General features: G+C 41.3%; 2 protein-coding genes across 6 annotated transcripts in view; both read left to right on the top strand.

Annotated features, from left to right (window-relative positions):
- Nucleotides 1-8,337, top strand: part of DDX46 (DEAD-box helicase 46) — a 25,036-nt gene extending 16,699 nt beyond the window's left edge. Inside the window, exons 21-24 of one of the 3 annotated variants that reach the window (XM_071443233.1) lie at nt 495-639; nt 1,271-1,344; nt 1,791-1,869; nt 7,552-8,337. In XM_071443233.1, the coding sequence (XP_071299334.1) occupies nt 495-639; nt 1,271-1,344; nt 1,791-1,838 (267 nt within the window). In that variant the 3' untranslated portion in view covers nt 1,839-1,869; nt 7,552-8,337. Of the gene's footprint in view, nt 1-494; nt 640-1,270; nt 1,345-1,790; nt 3,696-7,551 lie in introns of those variants that run through there. The other 2 variants (XM_071443232.1, XM_071443231.1) reach the window with 2 other exon arrangements.
- CUNH5orf24 (chromosome unknown C5orf24 homolog) lies at nt 8,205-20,350 on the top strand. Of its 3 annotated transcripts, XM_071443237.1 has the most exons (3): nt 8,205-8,337; nt 15,705-16,134; nt 17,991-20,350. In XM_071443237.1, exons 2-3 carry the CDS (start codon nt 15,708-15,710, stop codon nt 18,029-18,031), a joined length of 468 nt encoding a protein of 155 aa, XP_071299338.1. In that variant the 5' UTR covers nt 8,205-8,337; nt 15,705-15,707; the 3' UTR covers nt 18,032-20,350. The 3 variants fall into 3 exon arrangements, with proteins under 3 accessions (XP_071299338.1, XP_071299336.1, XP_071299337.1); XM_071443235.1 differs by having other exon boundaries at nt 15,705-20,350; XM_071443236.1 differs by lacking the exon at nt 8,205-8,337 and adding an exon at nt 8,814-8,950 and having other exon boundaries at nt 15,705-20,350.
- The last annotated feature ends 847 nt before the right edge of the window (nt 20,351-21,197 follow it).

A 21,197-nucleotide genomic window follows, 5' to 3' on the forward strand; every position in this document is an offset into this window, starting at 1 on the left:
TGACCATCATTTAACAAAACTTCTCTTCATACTTAGACCAGTAAAATACTATGTCTCTAATCTGATCATACCTAATTGAAATTGCTACATTAACTGTGATTACTTCTCAGGTTATATAAATGCAACGCTTTGGACTTGTTCCAGAGAGTATCAGAAAAACAAGTATTTGTTATCAGATAAAAATCTCTTCATCCTCTACTCATTTCTCTAATATCCAAATCTCTGACACTGTCTGGTGTTTTTTGCAAAGGCTTTACTGCCATGACTGATACAACTCTTTGCCCTTTTTTTAGTACCTGAGTATTTCTGCCATTCAGAATATTGCTGCTCAGATCTAACTCATCTATTATTTTGAGGATTTACATTTCACAGTATCAAGTACAAATTGCCTGTATTTCTCTTTGAGCTTCTGCCCATGCTGGCAGAACTAATGGATTGCCATTTTGTGTGGTGCCTTTCTCCTTGTTGATCCTCTCATATCCTTCACCTTGCAGACTGCCAGATGGAAAGTTACCTCCAAAGAAGCACTGCAGAGAATCAGTGAATATTCAGAAGCTGCCATTACAATCAGGGGAACTTACTTCCCTCCAGGCAAAGAACCCAAGGAAGGAGAACGAAAGATTTATTTGGCTATAGAAAGTATGTATTCTTTTTATAAATGTTTCTATTAATGCTATCAGTCTAGTTTTGTAATTAGACATGGAATTTCTGTAGTCAGTGTTTGGACACTTGAGTTAGAGACTCACTGCAGTTACTTTGCAATTACTGAAAAACACTTGTTTGTCTTTATACACTTATCAAATGATCCATGGGGATCACAGAGAGGCTTCTCCTCACCTGCCACAGAACAACAGCTAATGTATGAAATCAGTTTGGGGGAGAGGAAAAGAACAGAGGAAGAACAATTAGCACAAAGAGGTCTGTGCCACCGTGAAATAAGGAAGAAAATAGAATTCTGTTTAGGCTGTTAAAGGTATAAGAAATTGCATCAACTACTACAACAAAAACTTGGCAAATGTTGTGATTGTTGATTTTTTCCCAAGAAACCTCAAGTCCTACATATATCTGAACAGTATAATTTATGACTGCTGTCTTCCTTAAAAGAGAACACAGTTTAGCTTTGGCATTCTGTGCAATAGAGTGTTCTTCAGCAAATAGCTGAGGATATGAGCAAATTTTACTGTGCTTCTGAAAGTAGACAGCAGTTTTTATGCTGTAGGTTTCATATACAGAAAGTATTTAAGATTATAATACATATTTTTATCTTCAGGTGCCAATGAACTTGCTGTACAGAAAGCAAAGGCAGAAATCACACGACTTATAAAAGAGGAGCTCATCAGATTGGTGAGTGCAATATCCACAATGCAGAGGGAAAGTGCCTTAATGCATGCTTGGAGATTGACTTCTGCAAATGTTGATGCTCTGGCATAAGGTTTTATTAATATCAGGGACTGGCACCTATAGATCTCAAAACCACTGAACAGCCTGAAAATCCGTGGCACTGGTTAATAAGCCAGAACATGGCTGCTATCAGCCAGCAGATGGAGATAACACATTGACAGAGCTTTTTGGATGGAGACCCCTCAAAGAGCTGGGTCCCAATAAATTTCCTAATTTCAACACCATCAGGCAGGGGAGAGGATTATTCCCCTCATTTTGATATTTTCTGTGTTGAAAGATCTGGTTTGCTGTAGCTTTACAACATAGCCAGCTAATAACCTAGTGGGGTTTTACTGCAATTCATTTATCCATCTTCACTTTTAACTGGTTATCCTCTTCTTTATTTGCAGCAAAATTCTTACCAACCAACCAACAAAGGAAGATACAAAGTTTTATGAGCATTTGGAGTTATTTGTCTGCTAGCAGCTGGTGCGTGAAACTTTGTGGCTTCTGTTGTTTTTGCTGTTTACACTGCTTATTGTAAATTAAGAAAATTTTTTATTTCATCTTGCGGACATTTTTTTAACAGAAAATTGATACTTGCTGAAGCATCTTAATTCTCTCCACTAAAGTTATCAGTCTTAAAGCCAGACCAGTTTTGGTGGAACATGATTTAATTTGAAAGTGCAGTTTATACACTTTTCATCATAAAGAATATGAAATAAACTGACTTTTTTTTGACAGACAGTATAATGTTAAGTAAAATGAAAGTGTTGGGATTTGTGTTGGAAATTGTTAGAATGTACCTGCTTCATATTGTTGAAATGGTTCACACATCAGTTTCTACTGGAAAAATTCTAAAACACCAAAATAAAGGCAGGATTTTTCTCCTGATCCATAGCATCTCTCTGGCTGGTTTCACACCCATTCATTCCCTGGACAAATGTCCCCTAAGATCAGAGAGTCTTGCATTGATCAGAGTAGAGAATTTTATCCTTCTCATGTCCCCGTTTTTCTGTATCATCCAGGTATTAGGTAATTCTTTGGGGTTGTTGTAAAGTGAAATGTTTTGTAGTATGACAATAGTTTTCCTGGTTTTTTCTACACATCAGAATTTTAGGATTTGATTTTTTTTTTCCCCCTCATTTGGTGACATAAGAATGAAAGCTTGTTTTAGTTTAAAAAGGAATTCCCAGAAAAAGAAAAGAGAAACCTCTTTTGTAATGAAATAAAACTTTGTCACTCTTTTATATTGTTCTTATATATACATTTAATGTGATTATTCCCCCAGGATTATCATCTTTATTACTGTTAGGACATGGCTTTAAGTAAAAATGTATAATGATATTTATGAAAGAATTCCACAAATACTATCATTGCAGTCAATAAGCTACTGGGACAGGCATGACCAATGTTTTTGAGCTCTCATCCCCATAACCAGTAGGATTCATGAGGGACTCTACTCCTAAGCAGTTAACTTCTGTCTGCTTGTCTGGAGCCAAAGCAGTAGCAATCTCAATTGTTTCATCCTAGCATCTGCAAGACTCTCAAGATGATGACTTTGAAAAGGACTTTGATAGAAAGCTGTTCTTACCTGACACACTGAGAGGAAATGTGTCATTTTAAACCAGCTGTGTATATACTGCTTTAACCCTGCTGAAGACAAATCATACAATCTGCATCATGGCTGTATAAATTCACAACTTTTCTTTCCAAACTTCAGGTAATTTAAGTGACTCTTTGTGTTTGCATACAACTGTGTGTTACCCTGTCAGTGTACTTTATTTGCAGTTCAGGGAAGAAGCAAAGGAGTGACTGTACCAGCTTAACAGTCCACTTTTAGGATAAGTACACTCCTAATGTAGTACTTGCCAATATTAATCCATGGAGTGGAGCAGAGAGAGCAGCACACACAGTAACACTTCTCAAAACCTAAAACAGAAATCCCAAACTAAAGTCTGTGATTACATTTAAATACATGTTTTTCTTCCCTTAAGAACTGGGGTTTGATGTCTTTCCTAGAAAATCTTTGTTGAATTGTCTAACTTTTGGACAGTGTTCCTTCCCAAAAATGACACATTTTGTGTATTTAATGAAGAGCACTGCAGAGTTTGGACAGCCTGACATGTGTTTAAAAGTCTTGGTTCAAAATGTTCACACACTGATATCTCCTAAAAAAGGCATGATGGAGACACTTTTATTGGGTTTCAGAGATACAAAAATGTATAATCTTTAACTTCCTGGGGGTTTTAAATGCAATGTCAATATTCTTATGTTTTTTTAATTCCAGCAAAAATAAAAGCAATTTCAATGTATATTTTTCAGAAACTGTCTTTCTGAATAGCTCCTCTGTTTTCTGCATTTGCACTGCTTCTGTGGTTTTTCCTATGACAGTTAACCTCATGCTGTTTGGAGAAGGATGATGTGAACAGCAGCTTGTACTTTTGTTTTTGTGCTGGAAATGCAATGCCACACAGCCCAGACTCAGTTAAGAAAGTCACAGTGAAGGTGTTTGGATATGTGAAAACAGGAGCAAAATGCATAAAAGTTGGGGCAAAAGAAACTCTCAAATTTACAAATACACAGGAAAATAAACAATGGAAACAGGATGAGAATAATACTTTGGAAAAGATAGAATTCAATAATGAAAAGCTCTATGTAGTTCTTCACTAGGGTATCTGTGGATCTAGACAAGATCTTGATAAACATCATGATTGGCTGCTTTCCAGGGAATCTGCCCTGGAATCAGATTCACATTGCCAGCTGTGGGAAGAGCACAGGGATGCTGATTTTTTGGTTTTTTCCTTTTAAATACACATAAGCAGAGCTTGCTCTGTTACCTGCTCAGGTGATAATGGTACCAGCTTTCAAGGTTGCCTTTATGCTCTCAGTGAGTGAGCAGTGCTGTTTTTGCGTGGATAAGTGATAAAAGTGGAGATTTGACAGTGGATCATGAATTACCTTTTTCTTGCATGTCACATAATGTGGTGGTGTCACTGTGCAGCAGGCTCACAGCAGGGAGGGGAGGCAGGGTGAGACCCCTGTTCCCAGCCCAACTCCCCCATTCTCCATGCAAGTGACCCACCAGAGATTCAAACAGCAATAACCCCCCACCACCACTCCTGTGAAGGATTAATGCCCAAGTCATGAAAACAGGAGAGACTAAATCCAGTATTTTGAGTGGGGGAAAAAAATTAACAGCAAGATAAAAAAATGTGTGCTATCACAGTTCAGAATGTTATACTCCCTGAACTATATGGTTCATGGTGCCACCTTTTGTTTAAAATAGGCAGCTCAAGGCCTATTTTGCATGCTGACTTTATGTTATAAACATAAACCTGGGCAGTGAGTGTTGATCACAGCCAGCACGTTCTGTAGCTGTTCTCTGTGCTGGCTGCTTGAGATTTTACTTGTACAATTGAAGCACTGCAATTTAGTTAATGTGCATTTGGCTGCTAATTAAATAAAATATTCAGAGGCTAAAAGTACCATCTGTAGGAGGTTTTCATACTCAAGTCTTCCAAGTGGAAGAAAAAAAAACTTGTTAAGCAAAGTTTTCCTGAAATTCTGCAATTGTGGCAGCCAAATATAAAACAAACAGCAGGGGCTGGATTTGGGATCTTCCTAAAATAAGTAAAAAGAATGCTGGAATTTCAGGGAGCAAGAGAACACTTTGGTGTTTCAGTCCTTCAGGCATGTTTACAGTTGTAGGAAATGGTCATGACTTCAGCCAAAGTAGTGGCAGGGTTGCAGCCAGGTACCTGTGGCTGTGAGGATGGAGCCTGTGGAGCTGGCCTGGATTAGTTTTGAACTTTCTGCCATGCTCCTGATGCTGTTGGTGGTGTGCTGCTGAACCCCTCATTTCCAAGGGCCTGGCTTTGCCCCAGTTTGCTGAGGTGGTGCTCAGGGTGAGCAGCAGTGGCAGGGGGGCACTGAGGGTCCTCCCTGAGCATTAGTTCTGGGCCTTGTGCGTGCCGTGGCCTCCTCACGTGATGCTCCAGGAATGCACTGCACTTTGATTATTTTCCTTGACCCAGATCTCTTCCAAATATGGTCTCAGCTTAAACAAGTTTGTGTTCTTAGAGCCTGGGCGTTTGCAGAATAAATTCTGGCTTCCAGCTAACTGTGGCTGGCTGTATGGGGGAGTGGAGGCAGAGAGCAACCTAAAAATGCAAAAATAAAAGGGGCACAGCTGGGTTCAAATTTGTCCCAAAATGTACATTTTGTACAATGTTTATACAATGCTAGGCAGGAAGATTTGTTTTCATAGTTTTAGCTACAGTGGAAACAATTGTTTTTAAATAAATGACCATTAGTCTGAGTGATGGGCACCCAAACATTGGTTCTCTGAGACTTTTCATCTGAAACAGATTTAAATATTTTTCTTTAGTCAAACTGAGAGATACAAGATTGTTAAGCTGACCAGCATAAGCAGAGGTAAATTAATTAACATCTCAGATCTAAGTTGTTCTAGTGAGCTAAGAAATTATTAATAACCTACTGCAGAGTGAGCATATGATTAAGTTATTTTGTACTTTGGCCATTTTAAGTATGAAGTTCATCATCACAAACATTTCTCAAAATAATAAATACCCCATGGCAACTCTTCTGAAATGAATGGCCAAGCAAGGAAAATGTTACACTCAGAGTTAAGATTAAGGATTTTCATTAAAACCTACATTTCCTCTGCCTGTGCATGTTAGCGAGGAAGTGAATTTGTAGAAATGCCCAGCTCTGATAATTCACAGTTAAATAGACAGGAGGCCGTGGCCATTCCCATACTGACTTCTCCCTGTTTGCTCAGCATGCTCTGGAGCCCAGGACGGAGGAGAAGCTCCTGTATTGGCAGAAGAAGGAACTTGTGCTTTGAGACCCTTCCTCTCCTTTAAAATGTGCATCCTTTGGCAAAATCTCCACTGAGAGAGGAGGAGAATGGCATTTTGTGGTTTGGATGTGGGAAGGCTCAACATTTCATTGCATCATTATCTTACAGATAATAATTGCAGTTATTTGGTACTGCTAATGAGTCAGTCCTTTAGAGGAAGAAAAGGAAGCAGATTCACAGCCAGAGTGCTTCAGGCCCTGGGAGCTGTGACAAAAGAAGAGTGGCAGAGTAGTTTATCAGTGTTTGGTCCATGTTGTTATCAGCAGTTTCACGGGAGGGGACCAGGCCCTGTTGCTACCAGATGACAATTTGAGCTGGCTCAGCTGGTGTGGGTTTGCCTGGAGTTTGGTGCGGGGCAGTGACACCAACCTGGCCATCACAGAGCCATGGTCACTTCCAGGTCAGACAATTGGATCCTGCTCTGCTCTGCCAGCAACAGCCTCGACAGCAGCTGGGTTCCAGCTTCACAGCTCGGGATGGAGCCTTTCACTGCCTCACACTGCACTGCCACTCCTCCAGGGCCTGATGGCTTCTGTGTTGAGAACAAAATTTCTGCAGAAACCAGGAGGATAAGCCCAGCCTGACTTCATCACCTTCCAGATTAAAATATTGCAAATAACAGGACACTGAAAACGTATCAAATGGAACCATTTTTCATTGGCATTTCCAACAGGCGTTTGAACAGCAGAAAGATGAGCTTTGTAAATAAACTGAATCATTTGCTAAATTAAGCTAAATAAATGCTGTTTTTCCCTGCTGCTTTCTTATATTGCAAGTGAGGATTCCTGCATGCATTAGGAAGAAATGGAGAGAATACGAATCATCATCTTGGCAGGATGTTTCACAGCAATTTTCGGCCTGAAGAGCTCCAAGTATTGTAGAAATGGAATATCTTAGTGTTGGAGTACAGCAGTCTGCTCCTCAAACAACAGCAGGAGGGGAAAATATTTTTAAAAGCAGAATTAACCATTTATGAAAGCTACAGGTTTGTTTTCTGGTCTTTTTTGCTTTTATTATCTAAAACATCATCTGAATAATACACAATATTTTGTGTGTCAGTAATTTAAGGACCAATGTGGTCACTCAGACCCTGGACCAAGGGTGCTCATGAAGGGCAGGAATCTGTTATTAACAAATGTGCATTAAAAAATACGTTGGTCACAGCCCTCCACCAAGCGGGCAAAAGGTTGGATGGTGAAATGTGCTGGGCACTTAAAATGTTTCTATGGGATCTTTTTGTAAACATCTGAAGTTGCAATTCCTGCAGCTGCTGTTCCTGCTTGCAGGTGTGAAATTGTGTTTATAAGGAAGTGCTACTGCAAGACTGAACTCTTCAGAACACAGATGGATGAAACAAAGCAAAGTATTTAATAACCAACAGTCCCAGAGATGGTCCATGCCCTGTGTGAGCTATGCTGGGAACGGCAGCTGTTCCACTGCAGAGAACTCATGTCATACATCCTTCTAACATTGGACTATTCCATAATGGACTGCAGCGTTTGGTGGAGTGGAGGTGATGGAGTCACCGCCCCTGGAGGTGTTTGAGTAAAGACTGGAGGTGGCACTCGGTGCCATGGTCAGTGTGACGGTGGTGTTGGTCACGGGCTGGGTCCGGTGACCCTAGAGTGCATTCCAACCCAAGTGAGCCTGTGTGTGTGTGTACTTGTGACACAGAAGATACCACACTCCTCTATCCAGACGGCAGCGATGGAAGCACCACTAATATTTACCCGCTCTAGGGATGTACAGGGCCACGCACGGTGCCTCAAGCACTCAGGACACCTCTGTGCCCTCACCGGCCCCACCTCTGCCCGCCCGCCCCACAAAATGGCGGCGGCCGCGCGGCCCCGACCCTCGGCGGCGGGAGGGGCCTGGCTGGCCCCGCCCCGCGCGCGCCCCCGTGGCGCGGCCCCGCTCGGGAGCGCGCCCCGCCCGCCCCGCCGCCCGCGCCCGCCGCAGCGCCGCTCCCTCCCTCCCTCCCCTGCGCCCGTCCCCTCCCTGCAGCCGCCCGGCGCGGTGTGGGGAGGCGGCCGCTCCGCCCGCCGCCGCCGCCGCCGCCCCGAGCCTCTCAGGTAGGTGCGGGTCGGGCCCGCGGGCCCCGGCCCCTGCTCCGCGCGGTGGGAGGCGGCGGGAGGCGGCAGGCGGGCAAGATGGAGCCGCGGCCGGCGGGGGAGGGGAGCGGAGCGGAGCGGGGCTCTGCTCTCCCCTCTCCGCTCCCTCCCCGCCGCTGAGGGCGATCCCGCGATCTGTTCGCCCCAGGGTGTGGTGCCCGGGCCCCGCGGGGCCGTGCGAGCGGAGCTGCGCCATCGCCGCCTTCCCCGCTGTCCCCGCCCGGCCGTGCCCCGGGCCGGGCCCTGTCCGTGCCCCCCGCACGGGACACGGGACACCGAGGCCACTCCCGGCGCCGTGTCCCCGGCTGCGGCCGAGGCGGAGCGAGCTGTGCCGCCCCTTTGTCCCCTCGGCCGCTCCAGGTGGGGCTGGGCCCTCCTGTCTCCAGCCTGCGGCCGGGAATTGTTCCTTCCCTTCAGCAGCCGCGGCTCCGTGCGTGGGGCTGCTCTGTGTGCGGGGCTGTTTGCTTAGAGCATGTTCCCATTGGCGTGGGGCATCTGGATGTGTGCGGACAGCCCATGGATGTGTTCCCTGACGCACCTCAGTAGCGGATGCCTTCTCTGACCTGCACATCGGGTGCCTGGGGAGCCTCACTGTGTCCCTTCTGTGCCTCTTTGCGTTCTGATATAACGCGTGTCAGTGCTGTGTATTCTCGTGTTCAGTTGTGGATAGTTTAGTGCATTCTTGTTTGTGCATAGTTCTTCTGTGTAATTAATTAGTGAATAGTTGCACTTTAAATTTTTGTGCAGTTCTCCGTGGATTAACAGTTATTTTGATCCATGTGGTTTTTATTTGTGTAAAATGAAAGGGTAGGAGGGGCACTTTGTTAAAATATTCTTAAATTATGGTTTATTTCTATTTCAGTCTTCGGATGCCACAGCTTCTCTTAGAATTTTGTGTGTGTGTCTGTACCCGTATCCCTCATATTTTAGATGCAGCCTTAAATAAAAAAAGTCCAACATGTTCTTCCATTGGCCATTGTTGAACAGATTCAACAAGTGGACTTTGTCTTTCTGCAGTCTCACACAAGGATGCTGCCGTGGCTGTGTTTGGGTGGGTGGACAGGTGTCCAGAGCCTCCTGCATGGCCCTGCATGGTCACAGAGAAGCACAGAAAATGCACATCAGGAAGGAGATGCTGGATCCATCTCTTAAGCTTGAAAGTCCTTTTGTGGTAGCAGGCTAGGGAAAGGAGAGGGTAGGTGAGAACACCCACTGAGATGAATGAGCACCTCTTACCTCTGGAGCTATTGTTGGGAGACTGCAGCCCTGGGGAGAAGAGGGTGGGCGAGAACACCCACGGAGATGAATAAGCATCTCCAGCTCCTCAAAGCCCTTGTTCTGGGCTATGGCAAGGACTGCTCCTTTTTATTTGGGAATAGCCCCTTGAGGTGAATGGACAATTCACAAACACTAATAATCCTTTATAAAATCTACCTCTACCTGCTCCATCATTCATATGCATATTTGGTTTGCCTTGAAGTTTGGTAATTGCAGAACCAGAGAATAATGAGGGTGCAGTTTCACCTACTCTCCTAAGCCAGTCTGTCTGGCCTAATGGCTGCCTCTCTTCTGTGCTGCTCCATCCCCAGCTCTGGGGGTTTTCTCCAACCTCCATTCCCTGTGCTGTGCTTGGGACTTGTCATGCCTGTCATCCAGATCTCTGAAGTCCACAAAGACCATCTTTTTGAGATCTTGTTATTTTTTTTAAGTAACAGTACCAGGGAGTGGGTCAGTGGCAGCTAGTGGGTAATGTGGCTTAGGCTGACCTGGCACTGTCTCTGTGCTAATGGAAATGTGGGTTTCTGTTACTCTTGCCCCTGTGCTTACACACTGTTGCTTTTGCTTTCTTGTTGGATTAGTTTTCACCTGGATCAGATCCCTAATGTTGATTTGTCCTGCTCTTGCACAAGAGTTAGTGTTGGCAGAAGGAGTGGGAATGTGAGAGAAGAGGAAAGGGCAAGATTGTCCTGTTCAGAAAAAGGGTGGATTCAGAGTGGTTTTTCTGTTGATTATGAAACCAAGCTGTCAGTTGTGTCGGTGTGACTGGAGGTGCACAGATAATTAAACCATTGATGCCATCTTCTTTAATTTTTGTGAAGCAGTCTTAAGTCTTTCAAGGTGCCCTGTTCATCATCATCATATATGATCTTAGTTTTGGGGAGGAGGATGTCAGCTGACATCCTTGCTAATGTTAGCATCTAGCGAAACTCTGCCCTTGGATCTGGCTTATTTGGTTCTTAGGGTTAGAAAGTCTAACAATTACTTGTTTGCCTGATTTGCAATCAAATAACGAGTGAACCCTAAAGGTTCAGTTTACTTTACACTTAGCCTAGTGGTGCTTGCCAACATCAACTCTTTGTGAGAGCAGTTGAGCTTTGTCTGTAATACAAAGCTGGTGCTTAGGCTTTGGAGAGCTTTGTTTCTCCTGCGGTGTCTGAGTCAAAAGATTTGAACTCCTGGGGGCACGGGGGCCGCACCCAGCTTGCAGCTCTCTGGTGAGGAGCAGGAGGCACAGATGAAGGCTCCCACTCTGCCTGGCACGTCTGGGGAAGGAGAATTTGAAGGGAGTGGGTGTTTCAGCTCCAAATAACTCTTCTCTTAACTTCTGTCATAAAAGAAAATTACTCTGGGTCACCAGGGGCAGGACCACACTTATAAGTTGTATTGCTTGGAGAACACCTTAATTTCTAAAAATAACCAAAATTCCAAAATTATGTTGTCTCTTGATGTGCAGTCTTATGTAGTCATGTAGTAACTCTAGGAAGTCACCACTGTAAAGAAATTATTTCTTACATTTTGGCATCTTACCTGGTGTCAGATGGTGAGAAAATAAACATACTGTGCACCAACTGCAGCAAGGGCTTCATAAGCACATTGTGGAAAAGCTGGTTATCGAACTTCTCAAGTAGATAAGATTTCAGTTGTAGGTTCAGGTGTTACAGTGTATGTTGTGCCACTGATAGAATTTAATACTTAGTATTTTTAAAATATTTACGTTTATGTGACTTCTCCAGGTAAGGTGCATCTTTGTGAAAGCAAGCAGTTACAGGGTTTTAAAAACTGGGTAAGGCCCTACTTTAGCAAGAGTTAATGTGTAGAAAAGAAGCTGACAATAAAAGGGACATGTGAAAAACATTTAAATTGATAGAATTCTTAGTGAGTGATGAAAGGATTTCTCACACATGAGAAATCCTTTCCTAAGAGAGAAGAACAGAACTGATACCATATTTCTGTTGTGGTCTTGAAAGGGAAAATGTTCCTCCTGCTGCAGTTGCTGCTCAACCCCCCTGCAAAGCAAAGGAGCCCTGTGAGGCTCCCCGGGGCCCTGGAGCTCAGCATAGAGCGTCCTTTATGAGGGACCCTGAACAGAGCCGGGCCTGTGCTCCGCTCCTGCAGCGTTCACCGGCCACAGTGACCTTCAGAGAGCTGTGCACAAATGGTGCTTGTGGCTGCTTGTGTTGTTAAGTAGCGAGTCACATACTTTGTATGTGTTGGACGATGATGAAAATGTGCTGCTGCAGCCTCCCACAGCCCCATCGATACTGTGGAAACTATGGGAAGCTCAGTGGTGAAAAACCTCAGAAAAACGAGTGGGTGTTGTATACTAACCCTCATTAAAAGCAAAATCGGTGTGAGGAGTTTACTTTTCTTGGTGTTCATCATTTGGAAAGCTGTAATCTAGGTGGATTTGGAGTTTTGTGCAGTTTTGCTGAGATTCAGGTGTGTTCTAGCAGAAGTGAGAGGCACTTGCTGAGTCAGGTCTGTTGTGGTGCTCACCAGGCCACAGCAGGCAGGCGGGGCGGGTGACAGCAGAGCAGTTGCCTGCTGCTTGTGCTGGAGCTGATTATTCTGCTCAGTGCAGATAATGGCTCTCAGTCCAGTACTCAGTGTAAAATAACAACTGAGCAAGTGCCTGTTCTGGGGGGCCTTGTGAACTTCTCTGCTTATCAAAGGTTTCATCTTGTCTACACTGGCAGCTAAATCATCCCCGTGAAGAAGGCAAGGTATGATGTTTGAAAGCCAAAGATGGCATCACATCACAGCCCAAGAGGATGTTTTTATGTAATGTGATTTAAGTAGCTTTGATATTACAATTTTGTGCAGTGAATAGGTCGTGAATGGGAATTTCCTGCAGGAGGAAAGCCTGGAGAGAGAGATGGGCCATAACAATAGTGGGAGCCTTAGCAGCTGTGAGCTAGAGCTGTGTGTTAAGCTGTATTTTAGGGATACAAGGGGGGTCATGACTATGTCCAGACATCCCCCTGTAGCAAAGCTTTGTGGGTCCCAGCTGGATTGTGCTGTTTCTTTCTAGCAGTGGTGGAACTCCTGTGCTTTGTTGCATGGGAAGCTGCCTCTCTTTTCCCAAAGCCAGCTTATCCAGTGCCTCCTCCCTTCTCCAGCACTTGTATGGATATAAATTACCAGGCACTAAAAGATCCGTACAGAAAATCCTCCACAGTCACTTTGCAGTGAATCTTTTTGAAATATAACCTAATTTCCCTGTTCCAGTGCCTCATCTTAATTGTTTGTTGATACAGAGATATTCAGCCAGTCAGTTAAATCAGTTTAAAAACTGATTTAAGTAAACTGTTGCAAATATTTTTGCATGTCTATTTACAGGTTTAAAATGAGAAAGTTCTATCTTATTGGAAAGTTTTTGGAGGGTTTTATTCAAGAATGATTGCACACAAAATTGTATGTGTTTAGCTATACAATTTAGCTGGAGTGTAATTTTTAAATTGGCATAGCTTTGCATTTTATACCAATTTTCTTTTATACTGTATATCTCCCTGCCAAGAAACCTGCTTCCACTCCACGGATAGACTCTCTACATTCTTTTATTCCCTACTGTAATGTGAATGAAGGAAAATTATGCTGGAGATTCCATGTTAGGGTAATTAAGCTTGATTACAGATTTCCTTTTAAAAACTTTTCAAAAAAAGTCTTAAAGAAGATAAAAGAAGAACCTTGGCTACTACTTGAAATTTGCATGGTTTGTTGAAAAATGGTGCAGAGAGGGGGACAAATGGATTAAAAAATCCTATTGGCAGTCTTCCACTGAGATTGGGGGTTTTATTAAGCTTCTTCTAGAAAGAAATTTTAAACAGTTACTGATTTGTACTGTCTTTCTTCATTCATCCATTCCAGTGATGCTGGTTCTTGCCAGATGGAAGGTAAAGCATCATCAGCCAGAGCTTGTGTGAGAAGTCAGTGTTTGTCAGTGGTATTGCAGTAGACACAAAGCACATGCATATGGTGATGAAGCTCCAGCATTCATCAGCTACAGCAGAATATATTCACTGTCTAGGAGTGCTTATGATGGTTCTCCCCCAGAAAGGTGGATGGAAAAATCCGCCCAAGTGTAATGAGGAGAAGAAGCAGAGAGTAGAAGGTAATACAGCAGTGAGCGTGAGCCTGGCCGGTCTCATGAGAAACAGCAGGAGCCTCTGCTTTTACTCAGTCAGTGCCTTCTCCCAGCTCTGGGGGTTCCTTGTGTCCCTTGGATACTGGGGAGCTCAGCTGGCCAGTTGAGCTTGGAGCAGTTTTTTGGGGCCAAAGCCAGTATTCCTGTGTTTAAAATGAGTACTGAGACAAGAATGCTTCTCAGCACTCCAAGTGCCTCTAGTGGATCAACAAACAGCTGAACAGCCTTTGAGAGCTGCTGGGCTTTACACTCTCTGCAGCAAAAGGACATTATAGAACCCTCATGTTTGCAGTTACGTATCATGAAAAATCTCAGGTATTTTTCATGATAATTTCAGGCACTTTTCTAGTGGGGTTAAATAAAGGTAACATTTTTTGAGTGAATTGTAGAAAACCCTGAGCTTCCTTCTGCATTGCTGCACAAATCATTCTGTCTGGTCTCTTGACCTGAGCTTATTTCCTTTGTCCTTTGCTAAGTGCAGGCTTGCAAACTATTCTTAGTTGTTTGGCTTGGACGTTAACAGCTGCAATAACAGTGGTTTCACTTTTTTTCCACTGTACCCCATGCAATGCACCAGGATTGTAGCACTTGGATTATCTCTGCTAGAACATCTAATATTTAAACTATATAGCTATCATAATTTCACTATTTGACATAAACCCATATTCATATATTTGCACAAGAGTAATGCACACTGTAATGTGCATTTGACAAGCCAGGGTAGATTGAGTGTTTCAACAGGGAATGTATCCTTTGTAATCAGGAGAAAAGAGCACGGGGATTTACTCCAGGGTAAATAGACTGTGCTGTGTGCTTTCTCTCTGGCTGGCAGGAAACATTTGTAACTGCCAAGTAAATTCAGTAATCAATGGTAGAGTTTAAATTATGTTGCTGTAGGTGATATTCCAGAGCTATTGTAGGGAAAAGATAATAAATCTTCCAGACCTTATCTACTTGTGAAATTTAACATGGGAAGTAATTTTTGGTGTCTTGAACGTGGCTGTAAGACATAGAAATACTCTGAAGGGACAGATATTTCTTGGCTTAATATTGTCTTCAGCATGGCTAAATATTACTATCTTAGACTTTGAGTATTTGCAGCTTACTTAAGTTGTAGAACCAGTATAGTTGAATGGAAGATGTAATTGCTTTATTTCCCAGAGTTGTTGGCAATGCCAACAAGATCAACATATCTCAGTGCTGGCATTGCTAGCAGCTTGTACGTGCTCTCCTAACTAGGACAGCAGTGGCATTTCTGCAATCCAGCATCTTGTACTTCGTTACAAATTCATTTCATCCCTCTGCTTTCCCAGCTATGGCACCATTGTGTTGCCAAATGCCTTATATGTTTCTTTCTTTGACATTAATTGTGACATGAAATAAGAAAACTGATTCGCACTTTATTCTTTTGCTGCAGTTAAGCAAACAAAAAAAATCTTTAGGATCCTGTATCTACTGTACCAAGAGAGTTATAACATATCTTTCTTTGGCTTACAGCTGAGTCACATATCAATCTTAGAGCCAAAACAAGTAAAATTTAGATGATACTTGGTTAGAAAGGTTTTGGAATCACAGATGAGCAAATGTTGTAGGTCTTGGTTTCTGAAATGCTGTTGTTCAGTATTTTAACTTACTTTGTCTCTAATTATACCTATGTGAATAATATGTGGTTTAAACTCTCCTTTTAAACTATGTGTAAAGGTTACTGTGCAGAACCTCAAGCGAAGGCTTAATAAAAGTAATTTCAAAAGTAATTTACTGACATCAGTACTGTTTACTAAAAATAGACAAAGGAGTTTGGACTAATCGATGAAACAGAGGTAGCTTTTGAAAGATTCTCTTTTGTGCAACACTGCAGTATTATGATATATTGATACATATTTCCCTCTCCTGTTTCTGGTAGAAAATGATGCACCCTGTTGCCAGCAGTAATCCAGCTTTCTGTGGGACCGGCAAGAGCTCTTGCCTGAACGAAGACAATGTGAGGGCTGCGGATCAGTTTGACCTCTACGGCACGCAGCAGAGCAAGTACAGCCACGCAGTCAGCCACAAACCCATTGCCTGCCAGAGACAGGATGCCTTGAACGACCCCCACTTGCAGACCACAAGTGGCAGGAATATAGAGACAAAAGATGAACTAAAGAAAAAGAAAAACCTCAACCGCTCCGGGAAGCGCGGAAGGCCGTCAGGGACCACCAAATCAGCAGGGTACCGCACCAGCACAGGTCGACCCCTGGGGACCACCAAAGCAGCTGGATTTAAGACAAGTCCAGGCAGACCCTTGGGTACAACTAAAGCAGCAGGATACAAAGTCAGCCCAGGCAGACCTCCAGGTAGCATTAAAGCTCTATCACGGCTTGCAAATCTAAATTATACTTGTGGCAGTGCAGCTTTTCCTTACCCTATGGTGCATAACAGAGGAGTCCATGCTGCTGGTGAAACTAGCAGCAAAATCAAACAGCCTAATGAATGAAGGGAGGGAATGAGTAACTCCTTACTAATCTGCTTTATGCTGATTTTGGGCATGTTTCTTGAGTTTTCTTGTAATGTTTGCTTAAGTCTGAGCTTCTAGATTTTATTCCAATAATGCCATAACCTACGGGTGCAATTACTAACTTTAACAGAATGTTGGGAAGGCTTTGGTTTAAAGAGGCTTCTGTTGATTTAAAATAATAATTTATAAGGAAGTCTAAAATGCCTTGGTGTCAATACTTAAGTAATGTCCATGTCCCTAGTTTTAAGTTCAGTTTCTCATAAATCTAGATGTGTGGTTATGCATTAAATAATTGAAATAAGGAGGACAGAAATTAGCTGGCTGATGTTTCATGATGTGGCCTGTCCCACAATAAGCAACTTAGCCAGTTAAGTTCTTATTTGGTAAGAAAAAGTGTTAAAGTGGCAAGCCACATTTTCCACTTCTGCAGGACCTTCTACAGACCTCAGATAGACTTACAATAGACTTAAAAACTTAAACAAAAAAAAAAAAGCAACCTTTTTTTCTAAAGTGATTTCCAGTGACTTTTATTTCTGGAGTTGTAGCATTAAGTGAATTTCAACTCATGCTCCAAAAACATTTTGGAAGATATTAAAGAAACCTGAGCATTTGTACAGTGCATTACAGCTGCACAGAGCCTTACAAAGACAAGTTACTTTGCCATTAGGTGAGAGCTGTTCTTTTAGGTACACTGTTACAGGATTCTGTGGGGTAATTTTGAAATGCCTAGTAATACATATACCAAACCACAAATAATTCTTTGGAATTTGAAATATTTTATAAGAAATTAAGTACTGTTCATTCTAGTTAGGCACTTGATTAATATTAAACAGTATGTTCTTAAATCTGTAAATAGCTATTTACTCTGGCTTTTGCCTTTCAAATCTGTGCTTAGATGGCGACAGTTTAATAGCTTTTAAAGTAATAACCTATAATGTTTACAAATTAAACTTTTTAAATAGACACTGATGCCAAATTTTTAGACTCAGTTTTGCCAGATATTCCTGGAAATAGTTATTTCATTGTTAGACATTTATACTATATTTAAGTTACCGAAGCTTATATATCTACCAAAGGACACCATTTTCATGATTTATAAAAGCAAACTGTATAGCTGATGCAAACAGGATGCAGTTTACTGCACTGCTCAATCCCAGATACAGAGAAATTCATCTGTGCATGCAAGCCAGAAAAATTGTTGTTGGTTAACTATAAACACCTTTCTTGACTCAAAGTGAAACCTCCCCTCCTCCCAAAAGAAATGTTCCATTTTTCAACTGGGTGCGTGTAATTTTTTTTTAAGTGTGGGAGAATGTGTGAATGTGAGTGTGTAAAATACTTTCATCCAGACTTCAAAAGAAAAAAATAATCAATCCTCAGTGTTACATATTGTTGGCTCAAAATTAATTTTATTTTATTTTTTAATCTGGAAGAACGTTTACGTTAAAGTCATTTCACATATAAAATGACTTTATGATAAATTCGTAGCTTGAAATACCTGGGGAGGGGGAGTATGTAGAGTTTGCATATTTGGGGGAGAATAAAATTTGGGTTGAGCCTGTGCTGAATGGGTAGTGATGGTCATTTTTGTTAACATAAATGCTATTCTGGCCTGCTGTCATTTTGACTAGACCTCTTGCTTTCAGTGATGACAACTTAAGAAACAGATGTCATGTTTCATACCTTTTTTATCAGGAAAAAAGCAGCAAGCCTTCAGGTGTTCCAGTGATGCCTAACACATATTGAGCTGGACTTTTGCTGTACTTTACAATAGGTGTGTTGAATTGTTTTGGGGGAACTGTGTATGGACTGGCAACTAAGACAATGAACCTCAACTTTTACTGGATGGCTCCTTAGTCAATAGATGAACTAATGGCAGCTAAATTGCTACTAAGGAATAGTTTCTTCATGCTGAAGCTCTGAAATCCAGTTCTGTTCCTCAACAAACTCTCAAGTCTGAAATTTAGCAGTCTCTCTCAGAAGATGTAACTTCTGACACATGCAAAATGCTAACGTGAGTTCATTCACCCTCAGGATCTGTGTTGTATTGGCTGTTTTTAATCAGATAATTTTTCAACAAAAGACTGCTTTAAGTTCTTTCCTGAACTCAGCTGGGCAAGGAGTCCTTTTCAGCTGAATGTGTAACTGCAGGAGTGTCACACCTCGCTGGCAAGGAACGTGTTGCATGTCACCACTGTACCTTGGAGAAACTCCACTCCTTACCTCCTCCTGTTGATCCTGTTTGCTCCTGTCCGGTCCTCACTTGTGCATCCACTCAATGGTGCTGTGCTGTGTGTCAGGAGATAATGCAGATGTATTGCTGTTCTGCTAGTATAATTTGTATTCAAGTATGCTGATGAAATAATGAAATCACCTAAGCAATTTCTGTTCATTACAGTGTTTATTAATTATATCAGATGAAATATAATCCCAGTAAAAACTAATTAATGTTGTCAGTTGTGAAATGATGAGCATCAAATAGAAAAGTGTTCAGAGAGCCTGCACTGCTGCTTGGCACTCTGGATTTAGGAAGGAGATCAGAAGTGCACTGCTGGTTTCCTAATTCTGCTTTATTTTATATCTGACTAGAGTTTACTGGTGCCATGCAGTGAAGGGGAAAAAAAAGAGGAGATTCAAAGTGACTAGAAATGGAATTTTCAAATACTTCTGTTCTTCCTATGTATACTCTGCAGAATACATTGTGCTTTTTTCAACACTTTTTTTTTTCCATGAGAAACACTGAAACAGCATGTTAATGCCTAAACTTTATTAGTACCAATGGGAAAACTGGCATTTTCCCCCCATAGTATGAAAACATTACTTGTAAGGTAAATTGCTTATTTTATATTATATATCATAATTCAGCTATTCATAAGCTAGGATCACTGTTGTGTGTTAACACTGTTCAGAAGACCGACATGTCAAGTTTAGGTTTTAATACTTTCTTTTAATTATCAAGTTTCTAATGTCTTATTTATACATAAATGAAATGTATTAGCTTGCTATTATTCCTTAATGATGCTATAAAGTTCACTGTTTAAGATACATAGAGTAACTACTATTCATTTTCTTGATTAAATTTACTTAAACTTTAAAACCAAATAATTTTGCTACTATAAAGTCTTGCACTGGACAGATTCAAGATGCTAGCACCATATTTTGGCAGAAAAAAAATCAGATACCATCAGAAGCAGCTGACTTTGGTATCAAAGATGGTATTTTTAAAATCAGCACTTAGCTTTGTCATTAAAGCAATGTTCTTTATATCTTGGATTTAGTTTAAAGTAATCAAATTAACTAGAGCCATTAAAGATCTCTCTTCTGAATGAATATATTTTCATTTTGTCTGAAGGATCTTAATGTTCAGTCAGGACAAAACCAAGCCTTGTCAGTGAAAAGTGATGTATCTGTGAAGAGAATTACCTGGAACTACAATACACTGAGTAATTCAGATGAGAATTTAACTCCCTTCCCCATTTTGAAGAGCTTTAAAAGGCAGAGCAATGTGAAGTCATTTTTGCAATGGTTTCATTAGCTGTGGCTCTGCTGGTCTTTGTTATATGTATAATAATGTTTCATGCTCCCATTAGAGTTGACAGTTAAAACAGCTGATAACAATCATAAATACTTGGAACTGCAAACTTCATTTCTGATTACAAAAAGTTTATTCTTCTCTATTTTAATGCATATATTTTAACACCGCTAAATATATTTATGACTTTAGTAGACACTAGACCTTTCTCCTTGTGACTTTTTTTTGAAATAGAAGAATCTGTATTCTGAAATTTGAACCACTTTCTGTTCCTTCAATCTTGCATCATTTGCTTTTCCACAGGTTTACTTTGGGGGTAACAGTAATCTGTTAAATAACTAGTATCAGCACCCTGTCCTCTGCTGTAAAAAGCCTGATTAGATACTGTGTATGTTTTTATGTCCATGAACTTGAGCTACTCGTGTGCAATTATGTGTATGGGAATGGAGTAGTGTTCATGATCTGTATTTACATCATCATATGGATGTATATTTATTAATAAAGTTAATACTTTAAAACCAAACTATTTTTCCCTGTTTTTTTTTTTCTTTTAATACCTTTTAAATTCTGGCTGAAGATGCCAGTTGACAACATTACTTGTTACAGACATGTTACATAAATTTGCATTAAGGCAAAAAGACTGTGAGTTGCAAGGTGTCAGGAGATAGAGGAATGTTGTTTATTTTTGAATGAATTGAAAACAATGTGACAGTAACTTAATTGTACTTGTCCTTTCACTCAAGTAGGAGAAAAGGGGAGGAAAGGAGCTATAACCCTGTATAGATAAATAGTCAACTGCTAACTTTTCCCTCTGTTGCACATGGAAATCAAATTGAAAGTACTCATAAATAAAATTTTCATGGAATGGTGGTCATAATTCATTATTCTGTGATGAATAAGACATATTCATCTCTGTATTCCCGGAATATTTGTGCTACGGCGGGAAGGAGATTATGTTAGGAAGGAGATTAAATTCACAGTAAGAAATTGTTTTCACGTTGAAAATGCTGTTTTGACTAAAACATAAGGAGAAGGGGGAATGGGGCAGCTTGTTCTTTGTTAGTCTGCACCAGTTTGGATTCCCTTTGTGCTTTTGCTTTCAGGCTTGCTCCGTATCAGCTGATCTAATTAAATGTTTTCCCTCTATGTGCAAACCTCATGTTTTCTATTTTTAGACTATTATGTCCTCATTATTAGTGCTTATGCAAATTGGACTTTGAAAGAAAAAGCTTCAAGCAAGAAAATGTGTGCTGTAAGGAATGACACGGTTGGAGAAGTACACCTGAGTAAAAACAAAGCTAAAAATCCAGTTTCTGTAATAAATGACCTGCATCTTCATTTATACACATGTACTTGATTTTTCCTGCCCT

The sequence above is a fragment of the Agelaius tricolor genome, unplaced genomic scaffold, assembly GCF_023055355.1.
Source record: "Agelaius tricolor isolate 1412-34295 unplaced genomic scaffold, bAgeTri1.0.p SCAF_18, whole genome shotgun sequence".
Taxonomy (NCBI): Eukaryota; Metazoa; Chordata; class Aves; order Passeriformes; family Icteridae; genus Agelaius; species Agelaius tricolor.

Excerpts from the sequence above, each read along its gene's own strand:
- CUNH5orf24 (XM_071443235.1), top strand. The coding sequence starts at position 15,708 with ATGATGCACCCTGTTGCCAGCAGTAATCCAGCTTTCTGTGGGACCGGC.